General features: G+C 31.8%; 2 protein-coding genes across 3 annotated transcripts in view; both read right to left on the bottom strand.

The window, feature by feature from the left end:
* The window catches only part of LOC144845549 (methionine synthase reductase-like), a 261,440-nt gene that overhangs the window by 23,963 nt on the left and 214,093 nt on the right, over window positions 1–23,384 (bottom strand). The window contains exons 1-2 of one of the 2 annotated variants that reach the window (XM_078702973.1): window positions 14,384–14,545; window positions 4,801–4,937 (exon numbers count right to left, since the gene is read on the bottom strand). In XM_078702973.1, the coding sequence (XP_078559099.1) occupies window positions 4,801–4,935 (135 nt within the window). In that variant the 5' untranslated portion in view covers window positions 4,936–4,937; window positions 14,384–14,545. Of the gene's footprint in view, window positions 1–4,800; window positions 4,938–14,383; window positions 14,546–23,384 lie in introns of those variants that run through there. The other variant, XM_078702965.1, reaches the window with a different exon arrangement.
* LOC144852932 (uncharacterized) lies at window positions 20,267–21,043 on the bottom strand. Its single transcript, XM_078710990.1, has 2 exons — window positions 20,798–21,043; window positions 20,267–20,547 (listed from the first exon to the last, which is right to left on the bottom strand). The coding sequence occupies exons 1-2, from the start codon at window positions 20,922–20,924 to the stop codon at window positions 20,267–20,269; spliced, it is 408 nt and encodes a 135-aa protein (XP_078567116.1). The 5' UTR covers window positions 20,925–21,043.

The following is a 23,384-nucleotide window of genomic DNA, read 5'->3' on the forward strand; positions in this document are numbered from 1 at the left end:
CCAATATTCAATACACAAATGCTTTATACACAAATTTAGAAAAAGTACAAAGAAAAATGACTCAGTACAAATGGGTTTCGCTTATTGGTGATTTTAATATACATATTGAATGGAATGATATACAGGTAGATAAAAGTAGTGGTTTAACTAGCCTAGCGAATGGTCTATTAGATGCAACAAACTCTACTGGGTTAGTTCAAGTCTTAAAACAACCATCGTATATTACACGTGATAGTAAAGGACATTTCTTAGATTTAGTATTTGTTTCTAATCCACTACTGATTGAAAAATGTCGTACAATTTATAATTTTGAATCATGTGATCATGAAGCAGTTGAGATCTCTGTTAAAGTGTCATATAAACGTGCTAAGGACATAACTAAAACTGTATATGCTCTTAAAAAGGCTGATTTTTCAAAAATGCAGACTATATTAGATAATTTTAATTGGGAGAATTGTTTTCAATATAATAATATTAGTGATATATGGGAAAGTATTTCTAGTAATATCAATTTTGCAATTTCAAAATCTGTACCAACTAGGAAATGTAAAAAATCGAAATCTTTTCCCTGGATAACTCCAGAAATCAAAAAGCTTTGCACAAAGAAAAGAAAGTTGTACAAAATTGCTAAACAAGTAGGAACTGAAGAAAGCATAAATAAATTCAAATCTTGTAGCAGGGAATTAAAAAAGTCAATATATTGTAGCCATCGGGATTATGTTGTAAATATTTCAAACAAAGCTACAACTGATATAAAACAATTCTGGGCGTATATAAGGTCTATAAAAAATGACTAAGATGTTATTAGCTTTAAGATAAATAACACAATGGTATCTGATGCTAAGGTGTTGGCTAATCTTTTCAATACACAATTTGTAAACAACTTTTGCATAGATAATGATCAGCATTGTGATTTGGATACAATAGATTGTCTTACCAACTTTGAATGTGAACCCTTTGTGATGCCTGAGGTATTTTATGCCCTCTCACAGTTAAATGTATCCAAATCACCAGGACCTGATTGTCTGCTTCCAATATTCTTAAAGTCATGTAAGGCACAATTGGCTAATGTTTTATGTACATTCTTTAATTTAACTGTACAAAAAGGTATTTTACCAAAACAATGGAAGGATGCAAATGTTGTACCTATTTTCAAAAGAAATGGAAAACCCAAAGACGAAATGAAAAGCTATCGTCCAGTGTCTTTAACTCCCATAATTTGTAAGATTATTGAGAAATTGCTTTGCTATCGCTTAAGGGAATATCTAGAATACAATAATATCCTTTCAGAAAATCAGTTTGGGTTTAGACAAATGTATAGTACTGAACTTTTACTTTCAAAGGTTTTTCATTCATGGGCACAGAGCTTAGAACTTAAAGGTTGTAAAAATATTGATATTATTTTTCTTGATTTTTCGTCTGCATTTGATAAGGTGTCTCATAAAAGATTAATTAAGAAACTTAATAACTGTGGCATTGGTGGAAGCACTAATGCATGGATTACAGATTTTCTTTCAAATAGACGCCAAAGGGTTATTTACAGAGGAGAAAAGTCAGAGTGGGTAAATGTTACTTCAGGGGTACCACAAGGGTCAGTTTTGGGCCCTCTTTTATTTTTGATTTATGTAAGTGATATTGTAAATAATATTTCTTCTTCACTTTTTCAATTTGCTGATGATCACACATTGTCACGTCCTATTTATAACAATAATGATTGTAAATTGCTTCAAAAGGATTTAGATTTAATTGCTAAATGGGCAAATGTAAACAAACTTCCCTTAAATCCTGTCAAATGCGCCGTAATGCATGTTACAAGATGTAAAGAGATAGTTAACTGGGATTATACCATAGAATCAGACAATATTCCTAAAGTTACAGAATTCAAATTTCTAGGTGTTTATGTAAATAGTTCGTTGTCTTGTCATACACAAGTTAATTATATATGTTGTAAAGCAAGTAGATTGCTTGGTTTCATTTCAAAATGTAGTAAAAATATGTCCTGGTTAGCTATGTTGAACTTATACAAAGCTCTATTACTTCCAGTGGTTACCTACTGTTGTTCAATGTGGGCACCATTTGAGAAATCATATATTAATAGAATAGAAAGTATACAAAGGAAAGCAACAAGGATAATAATGTTTAGAAAGGAAGGTTCCTGGGACACATCTTATTTTCATAGGTTGAAAGTGCTTGAATTATTATCTATTGATGACTTGTTTAAATTACATAGACTTTCATTAGGATTTAAGGTGTTGAAAGGTTACTGTCCCCATTCTTTCAATGAGTATATTAAAACTAGTGAAAGATGTCCGGGTAGGCTTTTACGTTGGAATTCGAAAGGCAATACTTTTCATAATTCTGTTTTTGTTTCCTTTCCTAGACTATGGGAGCAAATACCAAATGACATAAAAGATTCACTAACAATTTCAATATTTAAGGCTGCTCTAACAAAACACTATATTTCATGTTATGTATAATTTATTTGTATTTTTCTTGTATATGGTTTTATCTTTAACTGATTGTATTGTATGGAGTGAGTGCAGAATCTGTTTGGGCTTTAGCCTATTCTCATTCCTGGTTATTTTTACATTGATGACCGAATAAATATTATTATTATTATTATTAACTGCGACCGAAATACTTTGACGGGATCTACTGCTGATCGCGAGTAAGCTGTTACTTGGCCTAAACTTTAGCTCCATATTTCAATTTAATAATGTACTTACGGTTAAAAATATTTTAGCCCAGCTTAGATTTGGTGTCATAATCATACGGGCCTAAAATCTTGTTTTACGTATCCAAAAGTTATATATAATAGTATTTATGATTGAAATTATGAATATAAAGTATATTAAAATAATATAATAATCATACTTACCAAAAATTAGTGTGAAAGAAAGGAAACAGTACACACAGTTTTTAACATACTTTTTCATTTTTTTTGTTGATAATTTTAAATTTCACCATTAACAAAATATTTTTGTTTCATATTACACATATCTCTGAATTTCAAATATATTGATTAATGAAATACACTACATTCTAACAAGTACAAAAAAATGAAATGAATGAATTAGTACAGTAGTTCAAAAGTTACAGATCATTGAAATATTGCCATTTTTTCCTTTTTTAGGGAAATCCATCAAAAATGAATGCTTTCCGACCAACTTTGCGGACCAATAATTTTTAAAATAGGGTTCATTGAGGCTAAAAAAAAAAATAGAGTTGTACAACTCTGTGATATCTATAGGTTTAACAAATCTTTTAACTCATTATTGTAAAAGTTATAACCTTTTAAAAATGCTTCCAATTTTAACTGCAAAAAACACCATTTTTAAGCAAAAAATCGTATATTTTTTTACCACTTTAAATAACCATAACTTTAGAACGGGTAATCGGATTTCAATCATTTAAATTGCAAAATGCTAATTACATTAAGTCCATTACGTAAGTCAAAAAATGAATGAATGAATTTTTTTATTGGGATACCTACTGTCAGACAATGGTTTTTGGGTTATAATTAAACATTTCTTTTCTGTTTTTATATATGAATAAATATTATTTTTTTGTTACAAAAGTTTTGTATTTGAAGTAAAATACAACAAGAATTCATACTTTGATATGTCAAAATTGAATACTGAATCTGTAAAAATGATGTCTAAATAATATTACTTTATTATACTAAACAGACTCAATTTCTGTCACTTTAGTTTATTTTATTGCTAAGGTCAAGTCTGGGGGTCACTTCATCAAGCCTAGATGCCTCAAGTTTCAACAAATTGTATCTTATTACAATCAAATTCTTGACTATTATATTGACTGTTTTGATAATAATTGAATGATTATCTGACAGCGAATTACAGTATTACTGTATAATATCGGTCTAGATTGACAGTCAAATGGAAGAAATAATGTTTTGATTATTTGACAGTGAATTATTATAATACTGCAAGAACAAAGTCATTATTTATTGAACAAGATTTTACAGATTACTGTCTTCACCAAATTTTTTCATAGACTCTCTTCTCCCAGACGTGCTTTGGGGTTTGTCATTTTAGCATGACCCGTCCTAGTTTACAAATCACCAAAAATGTCAGCCTCTAGAACTATAACTGCTGCTTGCTTTAGCTTCTGAATGAGTAGTCCTCTTGGGATGTAGCTGGCTAAAGCAGCAGCGTGAAAATCTACTACATTACTGTATAATATCGGTCTAAATTGACAGTCAAATGGAACTCATTGTAAATACCAGAAATAATGTTTTGATTATTTGACAGTGAATTATTATAATACTGGCCTATGTTGACAGCAAGAACAAAGTCATTATTTATTGAACAAGATTTTACAGATTACTGTCTTCAGCAAATTTTTTCATAGACTCTCTTCTCCCAGACGTGCTTTGGGGTTTGTCATTTTAGCAAGACCCGTCCTAGTTTACAAATCACCAAAAATGTCAGCCTCTAGAACTATAACTGCTGCTTGCTTTAGCTTCTGAATGAGTAGTCCTCTTGGGACGTAGCTGGCTAAAGCAGCAGCGTGAAAATCTACAGTACTGTACAGTACTGTATGTGCAAAACTGTATATTACATAGGCCTAATTTCCTCTGGCCAAATTACTCAAACATCCTTGTACCTGCTTCTAAATAGTTGCCTATTTCTAGAATAGTGTCTCGAATCTTAAAATGCTTGTAGCAAAAAAACGGCCTGTTACAAATCTTATTCTTTGTCTACAGTACTGTTAAAGCTCCAAGATGAATTTAACACTGTGGTAAAATATACAAAATAGTTACAAACAATACAACACCTTCTTTTCTGTCTCATTGATATTGTGTAGATCTGGTTGAAAGCCATGTTCAAGGGCCTTTTCAAATATCTCCTCTGCCACGGCTTGTGACTGTCCAGTTTGAGAACCAAATAGAAGCAAAAAGCGTCTCTCCATTACTTAAAAAAGGAAAACAATATATTATTGTTATGATTGATAAGGTATACAAATTTACAAAACTAAGTTTCAATTGTTTAAATATTGTAGTTTACATGCTACAGTGAATAAATATACGGCTCAATTTTGACGAGTTTAATTGCAAAAGCTCACCACTTCCTTTTACTCTAGGACCTGGGTAAGATTTATATGCATTTAATTTAGGAGAGAATATCTCAACTGTTATAGGATAATTTGACCACAAGAAACAACATGGGATATGTTCCAAATTCGCTGTCCGGGGCGAATATGCCCAAAACAAAACCGGGGTCAAAGGTTAAAAATGTGTGGTTCTTATATCTCGAATTTGCTTTTGGTGTCAAATTGTTCAGAATATACATATTTATATTCGGTCTAACACAACTTTTAGCGAAAAAATGACCGGAAATGCTTTTACTGACCCAAAAATAACCAAAAAACACATTTTCGGGTTAAATTATTCTTTAAAATGCCAATGGACAAACTGTATGGTATCAAATGAAAGCATACACAATATGCTACCCAACTATGTCCATAAAATATTCTATCCATTGCTACCCAACTTGTAATAAAAATCTGTAATTATGATGCTAATTTTGTAAAAAATGTGCATATTTTATTGATTTTTGACAAAAAATGAGTATACTACTAGATAGTGTAAATTTATTTTGGTTTATTTATGATATTAAATAATTCAAATGTTTGGAAGACATATTTGGTATCAAAGGAAAGCGCATAAAATATGCTATCCATAGCTGCCCAACTTGTATTGAAAATCTTTAATTATGTGATGCTATTTTTGGAAAATGTGCATAATATTTTATTAACTTTAGACAAAAATGAGTATAAATTAGTGTAAGTTTATTTTGGTTTAAATAATTCTAGCGTTATATTTGGTATAAAAAATAAAACCCCATACAATATACTATCCATTGGTACCCAACTTGTATTGAAAATCTTTAATTACGACTTTTTTTGAAAAAATGAGTATACAGTAAGTAGTGTAAATTTATTTTGGTTTATTTATAATATTATATAATTCTATATTTTCCCAAAAAATGATTCATTTTCAATACATATTGGATAATCTGTATACTAGGTAGCATGTTTTATGGGGTTTAATTTGATACCAAATAGTTATTTAAAACACTAGAATTAAATGTATAATAAACCAAAATATATTTACACTAACTGTATAACACATTTTCTAAATTAGCTTTATAATTTCAACTTTACAATTCAATTGGATAGCATATCTGATTGGCTTTCATTTGATATGTCACATAGTTCATTAAAGCTAAAAAAATATTGATTTATTATACAAAATAAACCAAAATAAATGTACACTACTTGCACTTACGTACAGTATACAGTACTCATTTTTGTCAACAATTAATAAAACAGTCGAGATGCAGAGTGCTCAATTTTTCCCTGCGCATGCGCCATTTTTATACCAAGTAGAAATTGTTTACACCTAGTGACAAACCGTGATGAATTTTTGCATGGAAGAGCCTCCAGAAATCCAGTAAAATTTCACCAATCAGGAACCTAATTCACTTGCCAAATATGGTAAAGGCTTACCAAATATAGAAAGAATCTTCCCGCCGACATTTTTTCATATAAGCAAGATCCTATCATTATAAATAATTAAAGATTCTGAGAAAATCAATCAATTAATATATCTTTTAAAAATCAATTATCTTTATTTAAATCAATGTATATAACCTATAATTCGTCATAGTGACGAATTAAATATAGTTTATATTGAATTTTCCGTTTTATTTTGTCTAGGCCTAGCTAGCCTATGATGTGTATAGGCCTATGCCTAACCGGTGAACAGACGATCGGGGCCAAGGACGATCAGAGCCATCATAGAGACGATCGGGCCCATTCTTTTATGTGCCCGATCGTCTTATCACTTTTGGCCCGATCGTCTTAACATTGGGCCCGATAGACAAGTGTATCGTTTGTAAATCCATTCCATTATAGTTTATAATTGAGTTCTCGGCATACATACCGAGAGGAAGTGAAATACGTGTTTTGACCGGGGATTTCCATTTTATATATAAAAAAAACATGCATTAATAACGCAATCATGATTTTTTCTATTCATTTTTGTATAAAACAATTCAGTGAAATGATCATATACAGTTTGTTCAGCTACATGTTTTTGCTGACCGGGGATTCCCTTAAAATCAAATACGCATTATAGTGTGTGAAATGAATGATGTGACGATCGCTTTTTACCATGGCAATGGACGGACGAAGATATAACGTTCTGAAAGGCTACCTGCATGCGTTTGAGCTGCGTATTGTCGGCGATAATCATAAAGATATTTTTTAAAATTGTTTATTTCGTTTTTTGGTCATAAGTAATACAGTAATAATCAGTATAATTAAAATAAAAACGTAATAACAGCAACTAAGTCAGTATCGCCTGTTTAAATTATATTGCATGTGTCCCCGTTCCCCTTTAATATCCACTTGTTTCGTGGGAAAGTGTCCCCTGAATATTATAGGTGTCCCAAAGAAGAGATTCTGTCACCATGGAAATCTTTACAGGTCTAGGCTTTTTAAGTACATAGTTTATAAAATTATTTTGTATCACAAACTCGTGGAAAGAACACATTTTAATTTATTTTATGGTGAACAATTATAAATCCAATTCGTTTTCTTGGCCCCGATCGTCTTTAATTTATTTTTATAATGGGCCCGATTGTCTAATTATATTGGCCCGAACGTCCACACAGTTGAGACAGGCGTCGGTAGCTGACCATCTTAAAAAATCCTGATCGTCTGGCCCCAATCGTCCTTGACCTCGATCATCTGTTAATCGGCCAAACCTTACTAATCCTGCCATTATATTATAATATTATTATTATGTTATTAGACCCCTTCCCTACAATTTGTGACGTTTTGTAAAAATAATACATATATTACTTTAAAAACATTAAACCAGGTCATTCCTTGTCTTAAATGTACGTTTTATGGTAAATTATGATAAAAAGTGAGAAACAATGCACTACCTAAGTAGCTCGCGGCGAATGACCTCTCGTGGACGGTCTTTAGGCCTAGCCTAGCTACAGTAGGCTTAGTTTTGTAAACATCGGTAACGTACGAACAGCGTACGCTAGCTATACCTAGCCTGACGTTGTATAGTTGCTACATTAATTGTCTTTCTATTTTTGCCGAACTCCGTTGATACAAATTGGGGAAAACCCGGTATTTTCGGTGCATACGTATCAAAGGCAAGACAGAAGAGTGGATGAAGGCCGAAATTCTAACTTTATTTCATGAAAGAAATAGACTATTCAAAGAATTTTGAAAGAACCAAACTCATGTTGGTCAGTCGAAACTTCATGAATTAAGAATTTTAAATGTGGTAAATAGGGTTAATTTTTTAAGTTTATGCTATGTTTTTAAGATTTTTAACGACACTGCTCCATCGTACCTAAATGAGCATTTTACACTTATCAGGTTTTTTCATGAGAGGGTGACCAGAAGTAGCACTATGTGTAACTTCCGTATCCCAATAATTAAAGGATGTGCTAGCAAAACGTTTTATTTTAACGCTATTAAAGCATGGAACAATCTTCCTCTTAATATTAAGAAATCGTCGAACATAACCTTTTTTAAACAGACTCTAAAATCATTGTATTTTTAAATTTTTTAAATAAGCATTTTACAAATTTTAAATCTTTTAAAGATATATTGTCCCCCTAAAAAAATATTTTTTTAAATTTTTTTGTTGAATATGTTATTTTAATGTCACATAATAGTTAATCAGTCTCACAAAAAATTGGGTCTGAAAAAAATTTTTTTATCTGAGAAAAATGTAATTTAAAGCAAAAAATGGTCAAATTGTCTGGAAGACAATGAGTTTTTGGGTAATTTAACTGTTTATTTTGTCTTTTTATAGGTGAAATAATTTTTTCCCCGTTTTTTTTCTTATGGAAGTGAACAACTTCATTAAAACTGCAAAATGGCCTATTCAAAGTTCGATTTTAAAAATCTTTATTTTTCATGATTTTGGGGGACAATACATCTTTAAATATTTCATTTTTAACATTTTGGATTTTAACTTTTAATCTAATTTCTTTTTAGTATAAGGAATCTGTGCAATTTGTTTCTCTGTGTTTCTGGACCCCAATGGAAATAAGTTTTTTGGGATATCCTTTTAACTCAAGTCTGTTGTACTGATTTTTAATTGCTTACATCTTTTTATTGTATGTATCTGTGTTGACTTCAGAAATCAATCAATCAGTCAAAATTAGATCTAAAATAGGTAGGGAAGGGGTCTTTAACTATTAGCAATTTTTGCGTTCCATACTTCAATGAGGCCGAGTTGACCGATTCATTTTTGGCCGAGTTGGATTGAGAGGCTGAGTTGGCTTGAGGCCGAGTTGGCTTGAGGCCGAAATGACTTGAGGCCGAGTTGACTTGAGGCCGAGTTCATGTAGGGCCGAGTTGACCTGCACCCAATTCCTACCTTCGCTTTTGACGGGATCCAGTCAAGTCGCCCCATCGCAAAGTCGGCCCATACAAAGTCGGCCAATACAAAGTCGCCCCATCACAAAGTCGCCCCGACACAGTCGCCCAATCGCAAAGTCGCCCCATCGCAAAGCCGCCCATCGCAAAGTCGCCCCATCGCAAAGTCGCCCCAACGCAAAGTCGCCCCATCGCAAAGTCGCCCACGGTTTTATTTATTTCTTTTTTTTTTTTTTTATGAATATCTTAAATGTATTTATTCATACATTTAGATAATAAACAATAGGCAAATATTATAGATAAAAAACACATAGCAACATATTTAAATGCAAAAAAAAAAAAAGATCTCTGTAAGTTGTATTCACACGTACCTAACATTTTTAAAAACAAGTGTAAAATAAAAATACGGACACTTTTTATATAGGCTCTAAAATAAGCCTAAATAGACCTATCGCTACCTTTACTTCTTACAATTTACTTTTAATGTAGTTTATTTCTATACTTATAAACAATTGGCTATGGTTTAAATTGTAGGCGACGTGTGCTACAAGGTTATCGGAACAAGTGTGCGTCCGCCACGTTGCAAATAGCGCGATGTGTTTGTTCGTAAAACCATATCACATATTAACTCCATTGGCGGCTTTATTTCGGTATGAAGCGCCGCCGCTAGTAGTACCAGGGAAGAGTTAAATTACTAAAAATAAATTGTAATTTAACTCTTCCCTGGTAGTACGCTGTTTTAATCATATCGGTTGCGTTTGATATCGATCGCATTGTTACTTTGGTCGCGCTAAATGTCGTATACATTATAATGTTTAACCTATTAGTATTATATACATAATTTGTGTTTTAATTTTTATTTTACAGGTTTTAATGGAGGGTAATGTGCTTTTTGAAAATCATTAAAAAAAATAGTTCCTTGTTTGAAAGTTCTAAAAAGTTTATCCCTGATTTATAGTTTCGAAAATGTTAATATAATATGATTTTAAAATTAGTTACCAGAGCCACATCTTTCTTCAACCTACAAGTGGATACCAGCTCATTTTTTTAGGATCATATAATAAATGTGTAGTAGGCCTTCGTATAGGCCTAGATTTAGTTAAAACAAACAGCGTTGTAGACAATGAGTGTTATAGGCTACTTATTGATCATTTTGCATTTATTGACAAGTTATATGTCTATTGTTATTTAATTTTATTATGACTTTTCAAAATGAAGAAATAAAAAATACTAAACAAAAAAGGATTTCATCGCCGATATGATCGTTTCACATGCAGGTATTTTAGTAAAATTAAAACTCTACATTTTGACCATGGAAAAACCATCGTACAGTATCGTGTGCGTGTTTTTTAAAAAGGGGAATCCCCGACGGTCAGCAGAAAGACATAGCAGCTGAGAGGAAACAGATTGGTTTCAGATTGTGAGTCGCCTTTTAATCAACAGCACAATGATCATTTTACTGAAGAAATTCCTTTCAACCCTTTTGGTTATAGAACATTATAATTATCATACCTAATAAATATCCTCATAATATCGGGTGTTTTAAATTAAACAAGACAGTGAAGAGGCACGGAATAATATACGTACACGGACGTACGACGAATACAAACACGCACGTCATCATTTACGACATATAGTGGTGATATGATGCAATTTATAATGGATAATGATGGGATTGCCTTTCCAGGCTTATAATCAAATGTTCATTGTAATACTAATAGTAAACTGAATGTTTTACGTAATTTGTTGCATATAAAATAAAGACACAGACGTAGCCTACGTTCCCTATAAAATATTTCATGTTAACCCAAAATAAGTATGTACTGACTGTTAAATGACATTATGCCGAATAATACTATAATCTTAAACTATTTTTACAAATTGTCATTTTTTAAGGCACACATCTTTCTCATAGATCTGTAAAATAAAAAAAAATCAATTATTAATATAATAATAATAAATATTCATCGACCAAAGTAAAAATAATCTAGGTCTTAACATCATTTTATCGCGAACAAAATAAACGCGACCGATATCGAACGCGACCGGTATCATCGCAAAAGTCAGAGTGACTCCGGCGGGGTTTCCCCTTCTTCAGATGGTGCGTTGTTGTGCGACAACTGCGGAGTAATTACGGGGGTTTTTCTCTGGTGAGCTAGCGTGTTAATGCGACCGCGGAGTCGGGGGCTTCCTCTCCTCTAGGAGCGTGCCGATCGTGTGACCTGAGACTACATCATGGCGGGGCTTCCCCTTGTTCCGTGTTATTTTATGTATCATTGTGATATTTTACGCACTATAAAACGTTTGGGGCGACTTTGCGATGGGGCGACTTTGCGATGGGGCGACTGTGTTTTGGGGCGACTTTGCGATGGGGCGACTTTGTATGGGGCGACTTTGCGATGGGGCGACTTGACTAGCATCTTCGACATAGCCGTACCATTCTATGGCATAGCTAGGCCTAGCCTAGATAATAAGAATACAGGTCAACCCGTACCCATGCCAACTCGTACCCACCAACTCGTACCCAAATTTTGGCTTACTCGTACCCAAAATTTTGGCTCACCCGTACCCATCATTGGCTGACCCGTACCCATCATTGGCTGGCTCGTACCCAAGTTTAATGCTATTTAAAGTATATTTATATTACATTTAAACCCAGTTTTATTAAATTTTTAGATACCAATCATATGTTCAATATTATAATGGCAAAAACTATTGACCTAAAAAGTATAATAATATGTACAGACTCGTACGAAAAAAGCACAGCTTTCATCGTATTTGGGTACGTCGTATTTGGTCAAGTTAATACTTGAGGGCGCTGTTTTACATGGAAGATGTCAGTGGTCGGCTGTGCTGCATTCTATTTTTTTTCATTTATAAATAGTTATTATTAATCTATTATTTACTACGAATAGTAGTACACGAAAATTGAAATACCCACTAGTTTGTGATGATGAAAACTTGAATCATTAAAAGTAAACATGAATGAATGAATCTTATACATAATTTGTATGTTCATTTTATTTTACAGATAATGAAGTAATGTGCTTTTTGAAAATCGTTTTAAAACTAATGGTTTTTGTTGTTTTGTTTTGCAAGTTTTGGAAAATATTAAACTGTTTTAACATTTCAAAAATATTTAATACATTTTTAAGTAGTCACTTGTATTTTAAAATCACGAAACTATTTAAGTGGATACCAGCCTCATTGCTGCTATGAGCATTTAGTAGTAGATTATCTTTTGCCGTTTATCTAGTAGGCCTATACAATGACGGATGTGAGAATAATAATAAAAGGTAACCTCCAATAATTTAACATTTAATTACAAACGACGACATTTGCTGTTATTACGTTTTCATTTTATAATGATTATTACTGTATTATTATGACTAAAAACCGAAATAAATACTACAAAAACTTTAAAAAAAATCATCTTATCGCTGACAGATACGTAAGTACTCAGACACGTGTAGGTAGGCCTTCAGAACGTTTATATTATTTTAGTAAATAAGACGACATCCGTTGCCATGGAAAAACGATCGTAGTTCATTCATTTGTCTTATTTGACACATTATAGAATGCGTATTTTTTTTTTTAGAAAAGGGAATCCCTCGTCAGCAAAAACACGTAGCTGTAAGTTATTGAGGAAACATCTACCAAAAATGTTTAATTACCGTAAACAAACAGATAATTTTACTGAATTATTTAAGAAAAAAAATAAATAGAAAACGATCATACGCCACATTGCGTTGTCTATTTTTTGACACACTACAAATGGACCCGTACAAATGCGTTTTTTTGTATATTAAAGAGGAATCCCCATTCAGCAAAAACACGTAGCTGTTATAGAAGAAAATCTGCCAAAATGTTTAATTGCCTTACAGTACGACAGTACGTGTATATGATCATTTCACTGAATTATTAATAAATAAAATATATGGAAAACGATCATACGTCATTACTGAGTCGTCTCTTTGACGCCCTATAAATGCGTGTTTTTTATAATAAAAGGTTAATCCCGGTCAGCAAAAACACGTAACACGAAATCTACGAGTAATTCGACCCCATAGCCCTGCAGGCTTTTTGCTTAAAACAGGGCGTTGTTAATTAAACCAATTTTAAATATACCAATACAATAGAAATAATAATTACTTGATCGCATGTAATCAGGGAAGATAATTAGAATAAAATAAAAGAATAAAAATTGATAAGTATAAAAGAATACGTTGTTGGTACTTTACCTGGGCTTAATTGAATTGTAATACTAACTATACAACAGTTAAAATATTTTTTTATTAATTAATGTTCTCTTACGTAAATAAAAAAGACACATCAAACATACGTTTATAAAACTATAATACTACATTTAAATAAATGTTACAAATATATGCCTAATTAAACGAAGTTTACAATCAAATCAATGGTCATTTTTATTAGCACACATTTCACCGAGACCTGTAAAATAAAAAACAATTTAAATATAAAAATACCACTAGTTTTGCGCCGATCAAATCATTACAAGTAATTATTCAAATTGGGTACGAGTAGGCCAAATAATGGGTACGAGTAAGCCAAAAATGGGTACGGGTAAGCCAAATAATGGGTACGAGTAAGCCAAATACTTGGGTACGAGTAAACCAAATATTTAGGTACGAGTTGGCATGGGTACGGGTTGGTTTGGGTACGGGTTAGCCAAAGTGGGTACGAGTTGACCAATTATTTGGGTACGGGTTAGCCAAGTTGGGTACGAGTTGGCATGGGTACGGGTTGGTTTGGGTACGGGTTGACCAGCACCCGATAATAATATTACTAGGCCTGCCCCTAGGCCTAGTCGCTCTAGGCTAGTCTAGGCCTAGCCTAGGCTAGTAGTAGAGAGTCCATTTATAAGCTCCTGTTTTAATTAAACCATACTTCAAGCCTAGCCTGCCTAGCTTAGACTTACTGTTTAATTGTCAAAGTACAGTTTTATTCTTTGCCTTAGCTTGACTCACACACCAAAGAGAACCTACAACCAAAGAATATCCAAAGATAGTGTAGGCCTAGGCCAGGCCTATAGTATGAAGATATCACACTCTCCGCTCCACGGACGGACCGCCGAGCCTCCGCTTAGACAAAATTACAGAACCGCTCGAGATAGGGCGCCTCTCACTTTTTTTTCCACAAATCACAGATAAGAAAAGAAACTGAAAAATTGCTTAGGATTTACATAACAATAAAAATTGCACTGATCAATATACACATATAAAGACAAATTTACCAATTAGATATCAAAAATAAGAATTATCTTTAAATTACTAATTATAAAAATTACGATACGGAAATGCACTTATAAATAATATATATAAAAAAACTCATTAACAATTCATTAAAAACATTAAAATGGTATAAAAATTCACTAAAATACACAAGGGAGGCAACAGATGATGCACGCTGTTGTTAAATCTTTAGGCCTATATATTCTGGTAAAATATGGGATTGCACTATTATAACGGCTGACTTTGGCTAATGTATGGCTCAGCATATTGTTTTGGATTTCGAAGAACCATATTGTGAGCTGTGTTATTTCTATTGAACCACCATGAAAAGCGATCGTCTTTTGCGCAAGTTTCGGCAAGTTTAAGGCACAGCTTTGTTCTACGTTCTGATAAGGTTAGGAGGATAGGATAGGATAATCTACAGTATATATTTATGGCCTAGAATGATTCGGAATGCTCTCTTCTGTATTTTCTCAATAGCATTGCTCTGTTCGTTAGTTATACCTGAATGCCACACTTGTGCCGCATATTCAAGGGTAGACCTAATGTAGCCAGTATAAACCGCTACTAGATCTTCTACGGGGACACTGAATTTTTTTAGACGACATAACGACAGCAGTCTGTCAATTTACATATAGGCTCTTCTTAACGTTAATGGTTAATATTATTTGATAAAATGGGATCTAAATTTTAATTTAGTGACTGAAAAAAACATTTACCATGAAATTAAGGGTGTTGCCCGGGCAACTGGGGCAACCCCCCCCCCCTGCGTCCGCCCCTGCTATTGTACATACATAGTCAAGCATTTTATAACACATATTTTGTTTATCAAATTTCATATATACATTTCAAAATTCATAATTGTCCCATCCGCGACATTTGAATAGTAATTTTATGGTGTTTTTTATGGTGTTATAATTATTGATACCACAATTTAATATTTTGTTTTCTCCTTTTAAAAACTATATGCAATACATTATAAAAAATATTTTGAAACTTTAGGTGAAAATATCATATTTCAAAAATATATTAATGACATTTTTTGTAGGAATGGGACAGACATTTTTGGGACGGGATCATTTAAATCCTTTTCATTTCATAAAACCATGCATCTTGTTAACATTTTCCCCATAAATATACTGTAGTTAACTTTTTATTTAACAGTAAGCTCCAATTGTTCATAATCAAGTATTTTATCAAAATTGTTTATTAATTTCATACTTCATTTCAAAATTCATAATCGTTACTTCTGAGACATTTCGATTGGGGATTTTTCCTCACTTGTCTTTAGTAAGTAATGGCTCCAATGCAATCCAATGCTTAATTCTACAATTGTTTAACCTGGACAAAGGTGTCCTGTCCGCGACGTTAAAAATGTCCCGTCCATAACGACATATATATTGTCTTCTTTTTAACGACCTTCGTTAAAGACCACTATAATTAAGACAAATTTCTGTACAACCTGTGCATGTCATAAAAGGCAAAGTATGTCCAAAGCTTTAAATTATAGTTGGCACAAAAACATGAAAAAATGAAGACTAATTTGAATAGGTTATTTTGTAGTTTTAATAAAGTTAATCACTTTCGTAGAAAAAAAAATGTTTTCACTTATAAAATAACATAATAAATGGTTAAATTCAACCAAAAATAATTTTAATAGACTATTTCTCCTGATATAACAATAATAATAATAATAATATTTATTTGAATCGACATGTTTTGCAATTCAAGTTGTAAACACCCTAATGGGAGTTGAATGTCCAGTGGCCTAATCTAACTGTTACAGGATAAAGGTGATGTGATAGTCGAGGGACCTATTTTGTTACCGATGAAAACTGCCCGGGTGGTTGCATCCATTTTCAACAGCTGGTGTTACAATGTTCAATGCTGAAAATTGTCCGGTGGACACTTTTAAGCACCAGACAATGTTCAATCTTACACCGGCAGTCCCATCAGCGATGCATACAATTTTCATAATAAAAACAATTGTGTACAGTCTTTTTTCTTTTTTTGACTTTCATAATTAACATTGGCCATAGGCCTATTATGTATACATTCATTCTACTTTGAATCTTGTATTGTATTCTTTTTAATACCTAAGATATATTCTCAAAAATGTCCCGTCCGTAACAAAAAAATACTGTGGAATGACCCTGATATAAATAATATCGAGCCTAAAACGCTACCTTGAGGTATACCGCTGGTCAATACATTTATTTGGAGTGAGTTTTGGCATGACATGACTAGACTGTAAACACTGAGCTAGGATCAGGAGGATACACGCACCTGTAGACGCATTCATGAATGGGTGCTGGGGCGGATTGCAATAAAGGTCTTAACGGCGGTCTTAGACTTAAGCCTAGGCTTTATACCGCCCTCAATGGAGGTCTTAGAATAAAGCCTCTTGCAATATAAAGTCTAAGCCTACGAGAGGACGTTTCGCGGTCTTAGATTCTAAGCCTCCTCGTAGCAGGCTTAGAATTCGTCGCGAAGACAAAAAAAATGGCGAACTTTATCGCGGTGCAAGGCTATCGCGAGAGAATAGGTCGTATTTTTCGCGATAGATTGCATCCGCTTGATAAATATGATGACAACGAATTATATAGAAAATTTCGGTTCAACCGGCAAAGTATAATGACGCTTAGCGATAATCTAGCAATTGATTTGAATGTAACGAATAGGAATAATGCAGTCCCACCGATCCTCCAAGTGTGCACAGCACTTAGATTTTATGCAAGTGGGTCAATGCATAACATTTCCGGCGATCTTTCTGGTAAGTATTAATAATAATTAATAATTAGCACAACTACAATAATAATATTGTTTAGTTTTTAGTGATAATAATGAAGGTATAAAATTAGTAAATACTTAGTCTAATTAAGTAAAATAAATTATAATTATTTAGGCCTAGGCCTAGACAATGACTATCGCGCCGGCGCTAGTATCGCGCCGGCGCTAGTTTACTCTCTCGCACCTTAAGTTTATTTACCCATTTAAAAATATTCACCAGCTGCACGGCGGCGGTATGGTGAGTGAGCGGAGTCAACAAGCCAATTAGTAAGCTTGTACTAGTAAATAGGCTGCTTGTTTGTTTTTTTTTTATCTTTTAGTTTAGTTTTTAATAAAAATAAAATTATGGTAAAAATATCTATAATTTTAATATATAAATTAAGTTACATTTTTCTTATAAATTTATAAAATTAAATTTATACATATTCTCTATTATCAATTGTTATTTAATACTTTAGGTTAATTCAAGATTATAATATGTTGTATTCCTTTGTTTGTAGGAATTCATGAATCAACAGCTTGCCGAATTGTAAGGCAAGTTTCACTGGCCTTACAGAGACATATGAATGAGTATGTGTTTTTCCCGATGGATGCAGCAAGCATTAGGGAAACAAAAATTAAATTTCACGACATATCTGGTTTCCCAAATGTCATTGGAGCGGTTGATGGCACTCATGTCCGGATACAAGCTCCAACAGTTGACGAATTTGTTTATGTTAACAGAAAAGGATATCATAGCCTGAACATCCAAGTCGTATGTGACGCAAACATGCGATTCACAAATTGTGTAGTGCGTTGGCCCGGTTCAACGCACGATTCCAGAATTTTTAGAGAGAGTGGTATTGGCGTAGCTTTTGAAAATGGTGAAATGCCAGAAGGATATTTGTTGGGGGATTCTGGGTATGCTTTACGGCCATTTCTGTTGACACCCTTTATAAATCCAATTACTCGGGAAGAACGAAGGTATAACAATGTACATTCCATAACAAGAAGTATTGTCGAGAGGACAATAGGTGCATGGAAAAGGCGGTTTCGGTGCATGCACGAAGAAAACCGTATGCAGCCTCACAGAACCTGCGCTGTGGTAGCAGCAACAATGGTCCTTCATAATATGGCTCGTAATTTGGGTTTACCAGAAATTGAAAATGAAGAGGATATTGATATAGGGGATGCAGGGCAGCGCAATGAACAAATTGAAGACAACAATGGACGTGCAATCAGGCAGATGGTTGCAAATGCAATTGCTAATTAAATTTGCAAAAAAATGTTTATACTGTATAAATGTTAAAGGTTTATTAGATTCAATTTTTAATTAAAATAATTGTGGCGCTGTCATAACAGCATCATCATTGTACATAATACAGGTATTAATATATTAAATACAGTATATTTAAATTGTATATAAATTGTAATTTATATATAATATATTAAAGATTTGTAAATTATTTGTAAACACCCATAGAAATTTAATGAATTACTCATTAAATACAGTATTTATATATAAATTGTACTTTATATATAATATATTAGAGATTGTTAAATTATTTGTAAACACCAATAGAAATTTAATGAATTATTCATTAAATACAGTATTTATATATAAATTGTACTTTATATATAATATATTAGAGATTGTTAAATTATTTGTAAACACCAATAGAAATTTAATGAATTATTCATTAAATACAGTATTTATATATAAATTGTAATTTATATATAATATATTATAGATTGTTAATTATTTGTAAACACCAATAGAAATTTAATGAATTATTCATTAAATACAGTATTTATATATAAATTGTACTTTATATATAATATATTAGAGATTGTTAAATTATTTGTAAACACCAATAGAAATTTAATGAATGACTCATTAAATACAGTGTCAGTATTTATATATAAATTGTAATTTATATATAATATATTAGAGATTGTTAATTATTTGTAAACACCAATAGAAATTTAATGAATGACTCATTAAATACAGTATTTAAATTATATATAAATTGTAATTTATATATAATATATTAGAGATTGTTAATTATTTGTAAACACCAATAGAAATTTAATGAATTATTCATTAAATACAGTATTTATATATAAATTGTAATTTATATATAATATATTAGAGATTGTTAATTATTTGTAAACACCAATAGAAATTTAATGAATGACTCATTAAATACAGTATTTAAATTATATATAAATTGTAATTTATATATAATATATTAGAGATTGTTAATTATTTGTAAACACCAATAGAAATTTAATGAATTATTCATTAAATACAGTATTTATATATAAATTGTAATTTATATATAATATATTAGAGATTGTTAATTATTTGTAAACACCAATAGAAATTTAATGAATGACTCATTAAATACAGTATTTAAATTATATATAAATTGTAATTTATATATAATATATTAGAGATTGTTAATTATTTGTAAACACCAATAGAAATTTAATGAATGACTCATTAAATACAGTATTTATATATAAATTGTAATTTATATATAATATATTAGAGATTGTTAATTATTTGTAAACACCAATAGAAATTTAATGAATTACTCATTAAATACAGTATTTAAATTATATATAAATTGTAATTTATATATAATATATTAGAGATTGTTAATTATTTGTAAACACCAATAGAAATTTAATGAATTATTCATTAAATACAGTATATTTAAATTGTATATAAATTGTAATTTATATATAATATATTAAAGATTTGCAAATTATTTGTAAACACCAAATTTAATTAATTATTCTTCAAAAATTGTAACTTGGGACTGCAATACAGCTAGCTCTAATTCACACTTCTGTGTTGCAACTTTGTAGTATTTGGCCTCTTCATTTAGTTTAATTTTCTCCAATTCAATTTTCTCAACTTTCTTCTGAGCTAATACCGTCTGCCACTTTAAAAAAGATTGGTATGCGTCATCATCATCACCATGTTTTGTTCTTTTCCTCATCGGTTCTGCTGGTTCTTGAGATGTCGAGGCCGAGGGAATATTGGTAGGGAGCTCTAATAATGATGATGGTCCTTAAAATAAATGAAACTCATTTATTATCGTCATTTGCTATTTTATAAAAAATATTTAAAATTAATAATAATATTATTATTGTTTACAACTAGGCCTATGTTAACAATGTTTGCAATACATAGGCATTGAATTTAAAATTTGAATTAGTACACCTGTGACCAAATTCATAACAAATAGGCCTAGGACCTCTAGGCTTATGAATATGCCTAGGCCTAGGCTAGCCTAGCCCTATTAAAAAAAAATACACACCTGCTGCAGCTGATGATAGTGCTGACCGACTCCCAATTGAACTTTCCACTCCACTGGATAAACCAGCAAACAAACTGGAGTCTTCCCCACCGTATACATTGATAACCATTTCACTGCATTTCGGCATAACAAATTGTGGACCCCCTCCAGTAGGAGGATTTTTTTGACGATTCAGGTCTTTTTTGGCATCTGCCAATAAATTTTTCCATTTTTTTTAAATTTCGTCGACGGTTCGATTAACCTCACCATTTACGGCATTTACACTACTTAAAACCTCTTTCCATGCCTCAGCCTTTGAGTGCAACGAAACTCTTGACGAAAATTTTGAGTTCAAAATGTCTTTTTTGTATGAGAAAGCTTCTATAAGGCATATTTTTTCAGTTTCGGTGAACGTCGGCCTACGCTTGTTGTCCATCGTCGCGTTATTACTATACTACAACTAGGCCGCCTATTAATAACTCCCGAGTCGTTTGTCAGTAGTCAGACGATAAAACGAAGGGAAAATCCCCGCGCGATACCGTAACATAAAATAGTACAATCAAGAGTCTTTTCATTTTTTTAAAGCTTTAATAATTAATATATAATGCGGATCTCCCACAATGATTTATTCATCGAATTAACCAAATAGTGATATAAAGAAAAAAAAATTTAAACATCGGCGATCACTAGACTAGGCCTACTCTACTAAATACTGACCGCCTAGGCTAGTTAAGTTTAGTCTAGGCTAGGAAATGTAAACAAAGCTAGGCTATTTAATTTGGCCTGGCTACAGTTTAGGCCTCTTTATTACTGTAGTTAGTACTACTACTTAAAGAAGTTCAGTATACAGAGTTGTCTTGATTTAAAAATGATAGAATTAGTATTTCAGTGATTTAAAAAACATATATTCAATTCTTACTGTACTCAGGCTAGATAGTTATTAATTATAAATAATATTCAAATAATAACAATGATTATTATTATAAAATTGTATACGTTATTTAAGCAGAATTGCTTTTATTTTAATTAAATAATGAAATATTCTGCATCCTAATATTTGTTTACAACAAACAAATACTGTATAAATTAAAATTGTTAACCTTAAATATAAAGGCCCCATGGAAACACTATATATAATAATACTGGTACTAAAATTCTTCAGCATGAATCTAAAACAAAATTACAATACCAATCAATTCATTTTCAATTCAACTTTATTTCAGACTGAACTGTCCATATGGAACAATACAAAAATTACAAATTCCAAAAAAAAGGAGTTAACCAATATTAAATAAACATCAACGACTAGGCCTACTATCTAATAATAATTTATAAGGGAGGGAGGAGGTAGGTAGTGGTGTATAAATTAAACTTGTTAGAAAAACATTAAAAAACAAGTGCAAGTAGAACACATTATTAATATTATGAATATTATTATTAATATTAGTTTAAACCAATTAACAATGTCAAGTAACATGCATACCTTAATTCTTTTATTTACTGCTTAGCTTTGCCATTCCATTAAATATATATCCATGTTTTGTAGTACTCTGTAGGCTAGGCCTAGTAGTGTAGTGTCAACATAGGCTGATGATGAATCTGTAATTACTTGCTACTATCTAGGCCCTACTACTACTAGGCCTACTACTACTAGTACTATAATATTATTACAGTACAATTTAGTACACAGCCACGCAGTAATATTATTTTGATTCTCAGTCAATGTTTGTTTCGTACAGCATTTTGGCAATATCATCGTTGTAAATTGCTGCAAAAAATTACACACAAAGTTCATGATGAAATAGTATAATCCAGATGTATGTAAAAAATCATACTACTAGCTGAGCCTTGCTTGGCCTTCAACAAAAGTGAAACAGGCCTAGTAGTATAATTCGTTGTTTTCCATCTTTATCTATTCTCTGACTGTTGAACTTGTTGAAGTAGGCCTCATACACATTTGTCTAAAAAGGAAAGCATATATTATTATAAATAATAATAAATATTATATAGTATAGGTATACTACTATCGTATTACAGTATATATAATATAATATAATGTGAAATATTATTAATTGGCCAGTCTATTATTATAGGTCTATATACTCTACAGGCTAGATAGTACATTTGCCGGCTACACATGCATAATAATAAGTGGAATTTAATCTTGAATGAAAGGTTAGGCCTACACTAATTCATTAGGCCCGCCTAGCTAGGCCACGGGCTGTATTATATGCAGTACAGTACTACTATAATACTACTAGCTAGGCCTAGATAGACTAGAGGAGCCTAGGCATAGAGTAAAGTAGTAGTAATAAACAATATAAAACTTACTAATTAGGCCTATATGTAATTAATATTCAGCCGTCAGTGGTATAAAAATGTGTTTCGATTTTGTTCTAATATTTCGTTTACACACACACCTCCTTATTAAAATCCACACGTGCAACGTACACGGTTGCGGGGTCTCATAAATATTCATAAATCATCCCTTTTTTGTAGTAAATGGCGTGTTGTTATTGGTTGTTAGAAAAGTCATTTAATGATTGATAGCACTTTCTCGCGCGAGTTTTACCCACGTGTTATTTTGTCTATAGCTTGAGGGCGTTTA

Source organism: Antedon bifida, chromosome 1, assembly GCF_963402885.1.
Source record: "Antedon bifida chromosome 1, ecAntBifi1.1, whole genome shotgun sequence".
NCBI classification, from domain to species: Eukaryota; Metazoa; Echinodermata; class Crinoidea; order Comatulida; family Antedonidae; genus Antedon; species Antedon bifida.